The 14,303-nt window shown below is 36.3% G+C and overlaps 1 protein-coding gene across 1 annotated transcript in view; it reads left to right on the forward strand.

The window, feature by feature from the left end:
• The window catches only part of DNAH8 (dynein axonemal heavy chain 8), a 138,712-nt gene that overhangs the window by 8,849 nt on the left and 115,560 nt on the right, over window positions 1–14,303 (forward strand). The window contains exons 9-18 of the mRNA XM_061365983.1: window positions 329–436; window positions 1,856–1,957; window positions 3,504–3,650; window positions 4,565–4,762; window positions 5,372–5,448; window positions 5,918–6,017; window positions 7,842–7,961; window positions 8,544–8,679; window positions 10,348–10,535; window positions 11,467–11,547. Coding sequence (XP_061221967.1) covers window positions 329–436; window positions 1,856–1,957; window positions 3,504–3,650; window positions 4,565–4,762; window positions 5,372–5,448; window positions 5,918–6,017; window positions 7,842–7,961; window positions 8,544–8,679; window positions 10,348–10,535; window positions 11,467–11,547 — 1,257 coding nt within the window. The remainder of the gene's footprint in view (window positions 1–328; window positions 437–1,855; window positions 1,958–3,503; window positions 3,651–4,564; window positions 4,763–5,371; window positions 5,449–5,917; window positions 6,018–7,841; window positions 7,962–8,543; window positions 8,680–10,347; window positions 10,536–11,466; window positions 11,548–14,303) is intronic.

Here is a 14,303-nt window from a genome sequence, read left to right on the forward strand (position 1 = left end):
TTGAATCAGTTTTTGATCATTGAAATAGCTCATTAAAATAACAGTATCAATGCCTTTTTATTTGATTTCTCACCAAATCATCAATGAGTTTTATTGTTCTTATTAGTTGAAGTTTAAAAATATATTGAGTGTGATTAGGTGCTGTTTTTTGTGTTGGTTTTGTTTGGTTTTTTTTTTCAATACGAAACCTTTTGGTAAGATGCCATGGCATTTTGAAGATTGGTTCATGTGATTTAGGGAAAAAGGTAATTTAGAAGTTGTCAATAGAGTAGAAATATAGTTGCTAAGACTAGAAAATAACTTATTTTTCTAAAAACTCCACTTTAAGATGTCAGTGACACATGGAATACCAAACTTAGTAAATGCTATACAAATGATTCACCGTGTTTCAAGATATTACAATACTTCTGAGAGAATGACATCATTGTGTATAAAGGTAAACATACTAGGTATAATATTCATTCTAAAAATGTTGTGATTTTTTCAGGAAACAAACTCATTTTGTTTAAATCAGTAGGATGTTTGTTAAAAAATGGTAAAAAATGGTGTCTGCATGGGAAATGAAGTATAGTGGTCAGGAGAAGATAGAACTTGGATCAGAGACTTGTCTTCTGGAAGGAACTTTGGTGTTATTCTTGGTTCAGCAAAATTAATATTTTTTTTATCTTCTTGATTAATCTTCAGATCTGAATTAATCTTCTCAGTTGTTTCCTAAATCACTGAATCCAAAAAGATTCTTTCATTATCTGCCTTGAAGACTTAATTAAATCATCAATCTGCCTAGGCTATTACTCCAAAAGGTGTGAAAGACAAAAAGTTCCTGTTTCCAGAAGCAAGTCATACTTGAATGGTTAATTGAATCTGAGATCATAAACTTTGCCATCTTAAACAGAAAATTAAGACCATCTAGGTATTTATACCAGTGTCTTTTGTGGAATCCAGGTATTCACTGCAGGAAAAGATTGTTTGTGTAATGGTTTTAGAGCAAAGAAATCCTGCATAACTAAAAGACTCCGGTAAACACATAGGGGAAGTTCATAGTACACCCTCATTACACCACTTTTTCATGTGCTTTTGTGAGGCTGTATTTATCCATGGCTTTGGCTGGTTTGCATTCATCGGATCTTAGTGCATTCATCGGATCTTAGTTATGGATTATGCAGCAATGTTTATATTGCCTGTTATGTAATTGTTTTTATGTGTGCATATTGAAGCATGCTATAGTTTATGTAATAGTCTAGGAGGCTAATAACAATCTTTTTATATGAAGTTGTAGAAAAGAAATAGCAAAGGAAAAGCTCTATTCTAATCCAGTGACTTGATGTCCTCCTTACTGTTTGCTTTCATTTAAAGATCATGAGAGGTGATGCTGGAGGTCCTATCTGCAACTTCACCAGTTCTTGTATTACAGTGTGAGGCTGCCTTTGGTGCAGCAGTTTTCAGTCATTATTCAGTTAGGAATTCTTAAGACCTGCTTACAATAATCTCGTGTGTCAGAAGAACTGTTTTGAATTGTTCACATTATTAGTAGCCAAAATAGATTGTATATAATACAATATACAAAATACCTGTAGCTATTCTCCAAAGTATGTTTTCTGCATCTGCATTCACTCCCGTACTCCTCTTTCTCTCTCTGTCATTACAAACTTTGGATTTTTGTGGTTAAGTAGAATGTTCTCTCCTTAGGGTGTTTGTCATGTATGTTACATATATTAGCCACTCTTATTGCCGTAATTGAAATTTATCTAAACTCTGATAGTACTAAGACAGGCATATGGAAATTTTGTTAGATTTTGCAAAATAGGCATATCTACTTCAAACTTGAGACCTACTTGTTTTCATTTGTCTGTGTTAGGTTACAAATCAAATGGTAACATCTTGTAGAGCATATATTACAAATAGTGGCTTGACTCGTGTCTGGGATCAGGAGACATCAACAGTCATTGGAAAAATTAAGGTTTGTATTTTGGCATTTTATTATTTACCTCTCAAACCTATTGATTATCTATCGATATGCACAAGGAAGCCCATATCAATATGTATCAAGTATTTTACATCCCTTTACTGTTTTATTTTGTGATGCCTTGAGTGTTTTCCCATTTTTTAGCCCGTGGGCATTTGCTGAAATTAGAATGGCTTCATCTATATCAGGGTGGTCTGTCACTGACCTTGAAATTGTCATCTTCACCATATATGTCACCAAGGAATTTTGTCATCCTGCATAGTTCACATTCTTTCCTTAAAGGTATCTGATATAGTACCATCATCCTCTACCATGGGGAACCTGGCACCTGAATAGACCCCCATTTGTTTAGTAGTAACTCATTTCAAGTTTTCTTTGATATACCATGAGAGCTTACTACAAAGAGATTCTTCCTTTTCTTCAGCTGATGATGACGTACTAAGAACAAATTAAGCATATGCAATACACCATGGCAAAATATTTCTAGCTGTGGGGTTACTGATTGCCAATGCTGACCCAGTTTCTGCCTTTTCCTTAGACCTCAGCTACTGACTTCCTATCTTATCCAGAAAGGCATAGAATTTCAGTCCTTTAAAATTTATGTCCAGAGATACAGAAAAAAATGTATTGAATGTATCTTCTCTGACCTTGCAGGATGATATGATTCTGATAATTTGTCTATTTTATTGAGGTCATCTTGTTATACAGCAAATAAGCCCTCATTATTCTATGAAAGAAATATAAGGCCAGTTTCTAATCATGGCGATCAGTCTTTGTTCTGGTATCTGTATATTCTTGAAGATCTGAAAATTCCTTTCAATTAAGATCTTTTTTCATTTCCTGTAATTCATAAGCAATTGTTGCATATACCTATATATTCAGACAGTCTGATGACTGCCAGTATATTCTGGTAGAATCTGCTTTCTGTTTTCCAAGAGCTGACAGAAGATTTTGTATCCCAATGATTATAGAGTTTACACTTCTTACCATTTATTATTTTTACATCTGATAAAGTCTTCATAATTTAAGTAAGTAATCAACTGAAAAAGATTATTTTTCAATCTCACTTTAACTCTTGTCAGCACACATGAAGTCGTATAACCAATTTCCTCGAAGTCCCCTGGGAGTTCTAAGCAGACTACACTGGTATGACAAATTCCACTCTTATCCAGGGGACAGTCTGACCATTCTTAATTAAGCTAATGGCTTTTGATATTTAAATGTCTCCTTCAGAGCTCTTTGCTGGCCTTTAAACCACTCTTTCCTTTAAGAAGAACTAAAATTTTTCTGTTTATTTTTTTGTGACTTACTTCCTAGCGTTAAATCTTTCACTGTACTGTACTGTTCTGTGTTGGTAAGCTGCAAATATTTGTAACACATACTGAAAGAAAACCACTGTATGTAAGTCCTTATCCCTTGTTGACTGAAACTAGATTCAGTGGTAATTAACCACTTTGGAAAGACAGTAGGTTTGAGTTCTGCAGTCTTTTACCCATAAGCATAGCATAATGAATATAGTATTTATTCCCTCGCTTTTTAGGACTGCATGTTTTTATTGAAAGAATATCAGAAATGCTTTCATGAAACAAAGCAAGAGATTTTGGAAACTCTAGGAGAAAAGTCATTTGAAGTATCAGAAATGTACATTTTTGGACAATCTGAAGCTTTTTGTAGGAGATTAGAAAAAGTGAGTATACTATGTGCTGTTATTATCAGTAAAGAAGGGCCTCTCCAACAGCAGTTTACAAGGTCGATACCCGTCAACATACATGCTCTTAATCATCCTGGGAAGGAGTTCGTAATTAGGCACTTCCACAGAGTAAGTCGTTCCAATAGGCAATTACGTCACGATGTCCTTCTGAAATTGTCAATTTCTTTGTATTATCGTGGATAGAAAGAACCCATCTGATCTAGACTTAGATCACTATTTTAGGAGATTTAAAAATATGTGAAAAATAACACACTTTACTCTTTTGAATGGTGTTCAAACATATTAATAATCCTGTTATTGCCAAAGACAGTTCTTCAGATGGTTCTGCTGCTTGGTGTGGTCCTAACACTTAGCTTGCTAATCCAATGAAAGGATTTTAACCTAGAAATTGTAGAGTGAAATAGATAGTAAGTGCTCCTTGGTGCACAGTAAGGTCAGACAGGGATAAGAGGGTGATGGGGCAGTCATCAGAGGGCAGGAATTTTGTGAGTTAATGATGTTTTTCTTTATCATGCAGTATAAATACTGATCTGTATGGGGGGGGGGGGTTTATTCTGTGAAATCTGTGTCAGTGTGCATATGTCATGTTTTAACTTTTTTCATATTATCCTGTTGAATCTAACAGTCAAATGTAAAACAGAAACCTTTCACTATCAAGAAAAATGAAGATGATTTTATTTTGTATTGGGTTGTAGTGAGAACTGATGTTGAAAACTGAATTAATCATGCTCTGTTCAAGCTACTTGACTTAGAAGCTCAGAAGCAGCACATTTCTGAATGCAGTAATTAGAGAGGTGGCTCTTATATATTTTATTTTACTCAGGTTGAAGTTTATAGAGTAAGTAGCAAATAATTCATTCTTGAGTATGAATATAATACTTACATTTCAGATTACAGAGATGATAACTATAGTACAGACTTTTAATTCACTGAGTCTGTCTACCATTGAAGGGATAGATATCATGGCAGTAGAATTCAAAAATATCTACCAAAGTGTTCAAAAGAAACAATATGACATTCTTGATCCTCGAAAAACAGACTTTGATGTGGATTTTGTGGACTTCCTCACGAAAGTTGAAGGTTTAGAGGTAAGTAATACTGTTACCTATAACTTATTTAGGGAAGAATGTCATCACACCTTATTTAGTATCTTCCCATCTGTTAGTGAGACTTTGGACTTTGAATAGGTTACATTGATTTTCTTCCAAAGAGCTTAAATTTGGGGGATTGGTTTTGGTTTTGTTTTGTTTGTTGGTTTGTGGATTTTTTTGTCCGGAGAGCAGCTTTTTCTCTTTCTCCTTCTTCCAAAGTCAGATGTAACATATACAGTCCTCACTGAAAATCATCACTGCAGTCAAAATGTCAAAAATTAGAGACCTGACAGAATGATTTATATGGAGGTGGTTTATAAGCCTAGAGACACGTGGTTAGATTTTGGGCATAACAAAGCTACAACTGTTCTCAATATGTTATTTGATTCTTTGCTAAAGTTGTATGGCATTTTAAGAGATTACTTGACTAACACTACCTATTTATTGCTTACATTAAGCATAGACCAGTAAAGGCTGCTGGTTTGTGCTTTAAGCAGTCACATTTTCAAATGATACTATGCTAAGAAATTATCAAACATCAAAATACCAATCAAAAATCAAGCATCAATATGACCAGGAAAACTATACTAAGTTTTCTATTTTTAGATGCAGATACAGACATTTATGCATACCTGTTTTGGGAGAATTTTGTCTTCACAACATGCACTTCAGTTACTTCAAAGGTATTGGCAATTATGTTTTAAAATATTTTAAAGTAACTTCAAAGTATTGATTGGCACAATTTAAATAACACAGCTAATTTTAGACCTAAGGGCCTAATAAAGAATTTTTCATTATTGGTGTTCTGCACCATGTAATCATAATAGAAGATGTTTTTTTAGCTTTCTTACAGGAATCAATATATTATCCTGTTTCTTAATTTCATTACAGTTTATTTTGTATCTACAAGAGGATGCTAAAGTAAAAACCTGAAAAAAACACATCAGTAACAGCAATAAGAAAACTCACCAGGGCAGAACTTTTCAACTTGCTTAAGTTTGCTCAAAGCAAAAAAACCCCAAACATTCCCAGATCCAGAAGCATTTCCTAAATTTATGTTTTGATTTTATGCAATGTTTATGTACCCCAAAACAAAACAAAGAAATTATTTGTGATTTAGAAATATTATTTGGTTACTCATTTTTAATGCAGGTTTCAAGACCTGAAATTGACATGCCTTCAAGAAGAAACAGTACATACAGTTGGTTGTATTCTTCGACATTATGTAGCAGAACTGGAATCTATTGAAAAGGTATTTAACGTCTTTGCAATAATTTTTAAACATTTTGCCTATTTCTCTAGCTGACTGTAAGTGCTCAATTTGTCCTACCACTATTTTCCTGTTAAGGAAAGCAGACATGAGTGTAGGCAAGTACAGTATACATGTATTTGCACTAATAGCATGCTGTACCTTCAGTCTAATCGTGCTCATGAACTGACACAGCCACACTGAAGGATTTGGTTGTGTTCAATAAGAAAACTATTATGATTAGCCACTTAAACAGTGCAGTTTATTAAAGCGACACATACAGGTTCTTACGGATTGGTGATAAATACACTATCTGTAAAAGCACGTGCAAATAATAAGTTATACAATCGCACAATAAAGTTATGAATAACACAGCCTGGCTTTAAAATATAAAAGTGAAAAGTAACTCTGTATAGAGATTCCTGATTTTCCCAGGGAAGCACTTAATACAGTGCACGTCTTACCCAAAGGCATCCTTAATGGGGAGGAAGAAAGGTCCAGCCTGTCAAACAATCCCAGGAGTCAAGGGTAATCTGCTGATGGAATTTTCCTGGACTTGTCCATGATGATGTCTTCCCCCAGTAATTCCCCTTTGTTGGGCCATTTTATACTTTTTTCACCTTCAAGGTGGAGCTTGAGTGACTCTAGTCATACATACCTTTGTTATTACTGGTGTAAAATTCTCTTGCTTCTCTTTTAAAAGAATATACCACATAGAATTCAAAGAGCATGTTCAAAGAGGGGTGATCTCACTTTGGAGGCAGGTGGCATTAGAGATAAAGGTGTGTTTTTGTATTAAAATGCATTATAATGTAGCAGAGGTTGCACAAAGGACAGCACTTTGTCAAAAGATGACAGACTGTTAGCTCAGGGTAACAATTATGCAGCTTATCAGTTTCTAGCACCACCAAGTTCCCCTCTCTGCTGATGTTAGGACAGAGCGTGGCCGCAAAATCTCCACTCTGCTCCATCCTCCGTCAGTGTTGCCACAGGAACCACTGTGGAGTACAGGCACATGAGGTGTAGGTGCATCTTCCCCTGAAAGTCCGTTTTTCCTTTATGTGTGAACAATGCCACATTTTTAATATATGCTTAATTTCTAATTGTTCCACACCATTTAGTGAGTAGGGCCTCTTTTTTCACTCAGCGTAGGCACAGATAAAAGCATGGGATGTGTACCCAGGAGTCTCTATGTGTATATTGATGACAAGTTAGTAGAAAAGAGCATATCATAGAATAGTAGATAATCCTGAGTTGGAAGGAATCCATAAGAATCATCAAGTCCATCTCCTGAAATGTTAGCTATTAGTCAAGTGTATGTGTTTGAATAACAATGTTGACATTTCTATTCAGGTAAAACTTCTCAGTTAACAATATAGCTTAGGCCATTCCTGAGGGCAGTTGCCGAGGAAAGGAGGAAAAGCCACAACACTTCTCAAACAGCCTGATTTCACAGCCCATGGCTCCAAAGCTACACAGGTGCACCAGTATGGCTTGGCCTTGAATACTGGCTGCTCAGCTTCTAGGTTTGCAATGCCTTTTGGTGTACTCAGGGCTCTGTCATAAACCCATGTAAGAAATGGTATAAAATAATGAAGACAGGAGACATACCAACAGTGGTATCAATGTGTTTACCTCAGAAGCTTAGCAAAAGGGGGAAACAATGCATTCTTCTCACAATGATCTGTTGTGTGACTCTACACAGATTTGTTCTGTTTGTAAAGAGGAATAAACTTTGTTATCAGAGGAAAAAAAGTTTAACATTTCAATAGATTTATTTATTTACTTTTTTACTCCATATGTTTAATGATGATGTTCTTACTGTAGTGTTACCAAATTCAGAAAAATGACCCTCCTCTTGGTCGAAACATGCCACCTGTTGCAGGAAGGATACTATGGGTGAGACAGCTTTTCAGAAGGATAAATGAACCAATCAGTTATTTCCATGTAAGTTGATGTGAGGAAAAATTAGGTGTTTTGTGTAACAGTGAACTGTCTTCGGCAGAGTGACCATGATGTTTGTGGCTATGATGACTGTTTTCATATGCTAGTCAGCCTGTTTATTTGTATGTGAATATCTAGTTAAAAAAACATGCTCTGCAGAAACAGCTGTTGTAGATCCAGGATGTAGAGTTAGAATAGAATAAATTATTTCAGTTGGAAGGGACCTACAATGACCACCTAGTCCAACTGCTTGAGCAGTTCTGGGCTGACCAAAAGTTAAAGCATGTTACTAAGGGCATTGTCCAAATGCCTCTTAAACACTGACAAGCTTGGGGCATTGACCACCTCTTGAGGCAGCCTGTTCCACTGTTTGATCATCATCTTAGTAAAGTTATGCCCTTGTCTGTCTTCTGTTTCCAACATGCCTATAGAATCGCTCCCTATTATCTTTTGCATCCTTTGTCAGACTCAGTTCTAACTGAGCCTTAGCTCTCCTGACTAAGTACAGCCAGTAGTTAAACTGAGAAAGCCCCAAATAATTTTCTTCTGGCATGATTTTAATTTGAATATGCTGTATTTTCATAGAAAAATTCAGATATCTTGGCAAGTCCAGAAGGTAAAGCAGTTGTTCAGTTATACAACAAAATTGCCTATCTGTTGGTGGAATTCGAGGTAGTCTATCATGATGCATGGAAGAAGGAAATATCACAATTACAGTATCGTAAGTAATTAAATATGTACAAGGCATTTTTTTTCACTGTTATTAAATGCTACCTTTATGCAAATCAGATAATTTCTTAAGTCTCAGTATAGGTTGGGGAACGACCTGTTAGAGAGCAGTGTAGGGGAGAGGGACCTGGGGGTCCTAGTGGACGACAGGGTGACCATGAGCCGACACTGTGCCCTTGTGGCCAAGAAGGCAAATGGCATCCTGGGGTGTATTAGAAGGGGGGTGGTTAGTAGGTCGAGAGAGGTCCTCCTTCCCCTCTACTCTGCCCTGGTGAGACCTCATCTGGAATATTGTGTCCAGTTCTGGGCCCCTCAGTTTAAGAAGGACAGGGACCTGCTGGAGAGAGTCCAGCGCAGGGCAACTAAGATGATTAAGGGAGTGGAGCATCTCCCTTATGAGGAAAGACTGAGGGAGCTGGGTCTCTATAGTTTGGAGAAGAGGAGATTGAGGGGTGACCTTATTAGTGTATATAAATATATAAAGGGTGAGTGTCACGAGGATGGAGCTAGGCTCTTCTTAGTGGCAAAAAATGATAGGACAAGGGGCAATGGGTACAAACTGGAACACAAGAGGTTCCACTTAAACTTGAGAAGAAACTTCTTCTCAGTGAGGGTGACGGAACACTGGAACAGGCTGCCCAGGGGGGTTGTGGAGTCTCCTTCTCTGGAGACATTCAAAACCCGCCTGGACACGTTCCTGTGTAACCTTATCTAGGTGTTCCTGCTCCAGCAGGGGGATTGGACTAGATGATCTTTTGAGGTCCCTTCCAATCTCTAACATACTGTGATACTGTGATACTGTGATTTACCCTTAAAATGTGCAAATTAATCATGATCCAGTAAGCAGGCCTAATGATACAAATTTCTGTCCCTTCCTGACCTTGAACATTGATTTTGATGCAGAGAATTGCAGACTTGGTACACTAACAGGTGTCTAGAAACAATAGTGAAATAAATTTAAGGCACACAGTTGTTGTTGTTGTTGTTTTTTCTTTTTTTCAGATTGTTTCTGTATATAATTTAATAATTTTCCTGTTTTCTTTACACTATAATAATTTATACAGCTAAATTATCCCAATGCCTACAAAAAAAGTTTGATAATCAAACTTTAACACCTTAAGAGTAAACATGGGCAGAAGTTTTGAAAAAATCATGTAGACTGAAGACACTCTGTGGGCTTCAAAACTAGGAGTAGGTCTCTAAGAATAGGATGTTATCATGCAGTCAACACAAATTTTTGTCTTGGTGTTTGTGTTTTTATTTTGAATTTTTGCAATATCCCTATTTAAGCATTCATTCTCTGGGTTAACCAATTCCTGTAAGATACTGAGTATCTCATGGAAGTGTTGTGCTTCCAGATCCTTAGAAAGCGAATTAGAAAATTTTGAAATTCAAGCTAAGAAAAAATATGCCACAGATAAGACCAGATATGATGCTTGTTTAGCTTACTAAGAGAAAGGTTATATGAAAGTAATGCGAGAGTAATATGGTGGAAGTTAGCTGTATATTTTCTTTAAATTAAAATAATGTGAAGCTATTTCACAAGTAAATATACATATTTAATAACTATATAGTAATATGAGAAATCTGTGCTCCTTTATACTTTATATAACAGAAACAGTTGTTTGTCTTAAAAACTGATATAAAAATGTCTTTACAGCCTTACAAGCCCCAATATTTCAGCATCATCCTAGAACTGGGAAGCTCCTGGTTAATTTTGATCCCAAAATTCCAGAGATTATCCAAGAGACCAAATGTATGATGAAGTTGGGTCTTCAAGTACCAGAGCAAGCAATAAAGATAGTAAAAACAGAAAATAAACTGATGTCAAACAAGTTGCGTTTAGAGGTAAATTGAAAAATTATCATGACTGCTGTTTAAAAAAAAAATATCTTATTAACCTTAGAAATTTTTCTATGGTTAAATAAAGATTAAATCTGGGTAAGAGATAGTTTAAGCTATATTTGTGGAATCCACAAGGTGGAAATAGAGGCTCTTATTTGAAGAAGCTCTGCTAATTGCTATGTGGCCTAGTGTATACTTCAATATAACCCTATATGTTTCTTATACCGCACGGTATGTTAAATATATTTTGGTGATGAAATAATTAAAGCTATCCAAAAAGTGTTCAGTCTCTGAAAATCAGTAAAACACATTTTTACAGAATTTTTAAGAAGCAAAGATTGGAATCTTTCTGGATTGGAAGATATGGTGAGCCACAAAACCATCAAGAATTTTGCAGGTTACCTGCCAGAGAAGTCAAATTTCTGATAATCATTGTAGTATTTGCTATTGTTGTAGTATTTTGAGAAGCTTATATTGTGAGGATGAGGTGTACCATACAAGATTTTGTGTGTGTGTGTGTGTGTGTGTGTGCAAAACATATGACTAGGAGATATTTTAAAACTGAGTTTATGCGTGATTTTAATTATCTAAGGCATATGATAATCAGCTTCAAGAGAGTATTGCAAGTTTTGGTCACTAAAGCTCAAACCGTCTTTAGCTCTTGAGAAGGTTCATGCTTCATTTAGCTTTGTGTATAAATCATGTGATGTGCAAGGGCCGCTTTCATTCTTCCTTGTGTAGTATCATACAGATTTATCGCATTCCAGAAATTATGTACGTAGGTATGTAATGTCTGTGTAAAATTCTACATTTGCTTTCAAATATAGTCTTGTACTTTCTTTTTATGATGATTTTTGTGTAAAAGGTAGTTTGTTTCAATAAAGAAAGCACTTAAAATATGCTTCTTGATACTATCCTTCTGAATAATGAACAGGGTCTTCTCCGATGTTACGAAGATTTGTGTGAGAAAACACCAATGAGTTTTGTAAAGCTAATGGCCCCCAAAATGAATAAGGTTGGTATTGCTAAATGCACTTCAATATACTTCAGAAGTTAGAATAACTTACCAGTAGTTTATAATTTAAAAATATTTAGATGAGTCTTCATATTGGGAGCTTAACGAATTTTATTAAAACTTTTAAGACCAAAAATCTGCTCTTTGCATCTCTCATACAGTGATCAAATAATGTGTGCTACAGTAGAATAATCTTAGTGCTTATGAGGTGTAAACCCAGTGGAATATAGAAAATTATTTTATGGGTCTATTTATCTATACAGTTCTCTGGCTTTGACATGGAAGTAAATTATCACTTATTTCAGTTTTAGAGGTTTTCATGGCAAGTTGTGTTTTTCATTTAGCTGAAATGCTGAATGTCTCGATCCTTGTCTTTGCTCAGAGAGAATTATTAGCCTTGTGAATTAAGTCAGTCTTTTCAGTGATGTAGAAAGGCTATATATTACACTAAAGGTACAGTTTTATTGGAGATGCAGGTTGTTTATCCTACTGGCCATTTTGTTTTGCCAGACACTTGCAAGTCTATAAATGTGATTGTTCTACATAATACTTCCCCTTTTGGTTGTGATAATATTAAAAGGTTGCAGAGTTTGTACAACTACGTAGTTGGCATATCCTGAAGTGCGAGAAACAAAATACTTGTCCTGATTGTCTTAAGAATTTAATAAAAGAAAAGGTGATGGTAGTCTTCACTTTAGTGATACTACTATAAAAATGATTATATCATAGAGGGAATCATGCACTTCTGTATTTTAGAGGAAACAACTGGCAAAAGGAAGGATGAGTATTGTACAAACAACAGAAGATGAAAATGTTTTTTGAACAAAGGAGAGAAGCCTTTGATGTATATGAGGAAAAGAGGAAAGCAGAAATCCAAACATGGAATGAGCAAATCTAATCTATGGCTACATTGGTGCCAGAATTTGACAGAAACTCCTGCAGAGTCTTAAACTGCTTCTAAATTAGCTGTGTTGGTTATCAGTAACAGAACCATCCCAGCATTGTGAGGTTAAATATATTCCCTGAAAACATATACATCAAGATGATAGTAATGGCTGTAGTTGCAAATAGCCGTGTATCTGTATAAACTGAGTTCATTGTTTTAGTTATGATACAGACATAGTAAATGAAGGATTAGGATGAAGAGAGTACATGAGGTCCAGGCAGTGACTTGGTAAATGTTAGATGAAAGAACGGATATGATAGGTGGCTATTTAAAATTAGATATGAGAGTGATCAGTTCAGACTTTCTCAGCAATTAAGCAAAATTAAAGTTCTGTCACTTCAAGGATGATGGGGATGACAAAATTAAAAATTATGGTGACTGTATATTGGGAATCAGTGAGATTAGGCAAAAAAATCATGTGAGCTCTGTGAGAGAGTCTCGAAAGGCCTTAGTGTAAGACTTCCTTTTCCTCAGTTCCATCTCCTTTGAACGTACAGGATCTGCAATGAAGGAAGGTCTTTAGTGTAAATCATACAGTGACAGGGAAATGATTTCAGCTACTGAAAATCCTGTGCTGAAAATCCTCAAATCCAGAAGAAAGACCATAGAGAACCAAGAGTTCAGTAAAGGAAACAGTAGGGAAGAGTATTTTAAAAAATAGCATAGCGGTTATAACAAAATTTACAGAGGATAGGTGTGATTCAAACAGGGATGAATGAAAAATGTCATTACCTAGGTACATGAGGTTGAAATGATGCTGTTGAGAGTGACTGAGGTATATGTTAAAAGAGAAACTGTAAGATCAGTAGTGGACTTGATTTAGATTTTGGGAAGCAGTGGAAACCACTAAAAGCCGCTAGCCAGCAGAAAAGGAAGGTGAAGATCTTTGCAGCATATGTGCACTTGACAGTATAGGTTGGGGAACGACCTGTTAGAGAGCAGTGTACTGGAGAGGGACCTGGGGGTCCTAGTGGACGACAGGGTGACCATGAGCCGACACTGTGCCCTTGTGGCCAAGAAGGCAAATGGCATCCTGGGGTGTATTAGAAGGGGGGTGGTTAGTAGGTCGAGAGAGGTTCTCCTTCCCCTCTACTCTGCCCTGGTGAGACTGCATCTAGAATATTGTGTCCAGTTCTGGGCCCCTCAGTTCAAGAAGGACAGGGACCTGCTGGAGAGAGTCCAGCGCAGGGCAACTAAGATGATTAAGGGAGTGGAGCATCTTCCTTATGAGGAAAGACTGAGGGAGCTGGGTCTCTATAGTTTGGAGAAGAGGAGATTGAGGGGTGACCTTATTAGTGTATATAAATATGTAAAGGGTGAGTGTCACGAGGATGGAGCCAGGCTCTTCTTAGTGGCAAACAATGATAGGTCAAGGGGCAATGGGTACAAACTGGAGCACAAGAGGTTCCACTTAAACTTGAGAAGAAACTTCTTCTCAGTGAGGGTGACAGAACACTGGAACAGGCTGCCCAGGGGGGTTGTGGAGTCTCCTTCTCTGGAGACATTTAAAACCCGCCTGGACACGTTCCTGTGTAAACTTATCTAGGTGTTCCTGCTCCAGCAGGGGGATTGGACTAGATGATCTTTTGAGGCCCCTTCCAATCTCTAGCATACTGTGATACTGTGATACTGTAATTGTAGACAGAGGCTGTAGTATGCACTACCACACTTTTATTGCATAAATTTCTTTGATGTTTCCCTTGAAAACTTGTGACCTTCCTTGCAAAACTTAGACACAGCTCTTCCTTTCATCAATGATGTTAGTGATTACAAAAATTATGGAATTTTCTTTAAATTGTCTATTTATTAT

Source organism: Neopsephotus bourkii, unplaced genomic scaffold (genome assembly GCF_033783945.1).
Source record: "Neopsephotus bourkii isolate Nb327-2 ecotype Australia unplaced genomic scaffold, CSIRO-AGI_Nbou_v1 NB_1292, whole genome shotgun sequence".
NCBI lineage: Eukaryota > Metazoa > Chordata > Aves > Psittaciformes > Psittacidae > Neopsephotus > Neopsephotus bourkii.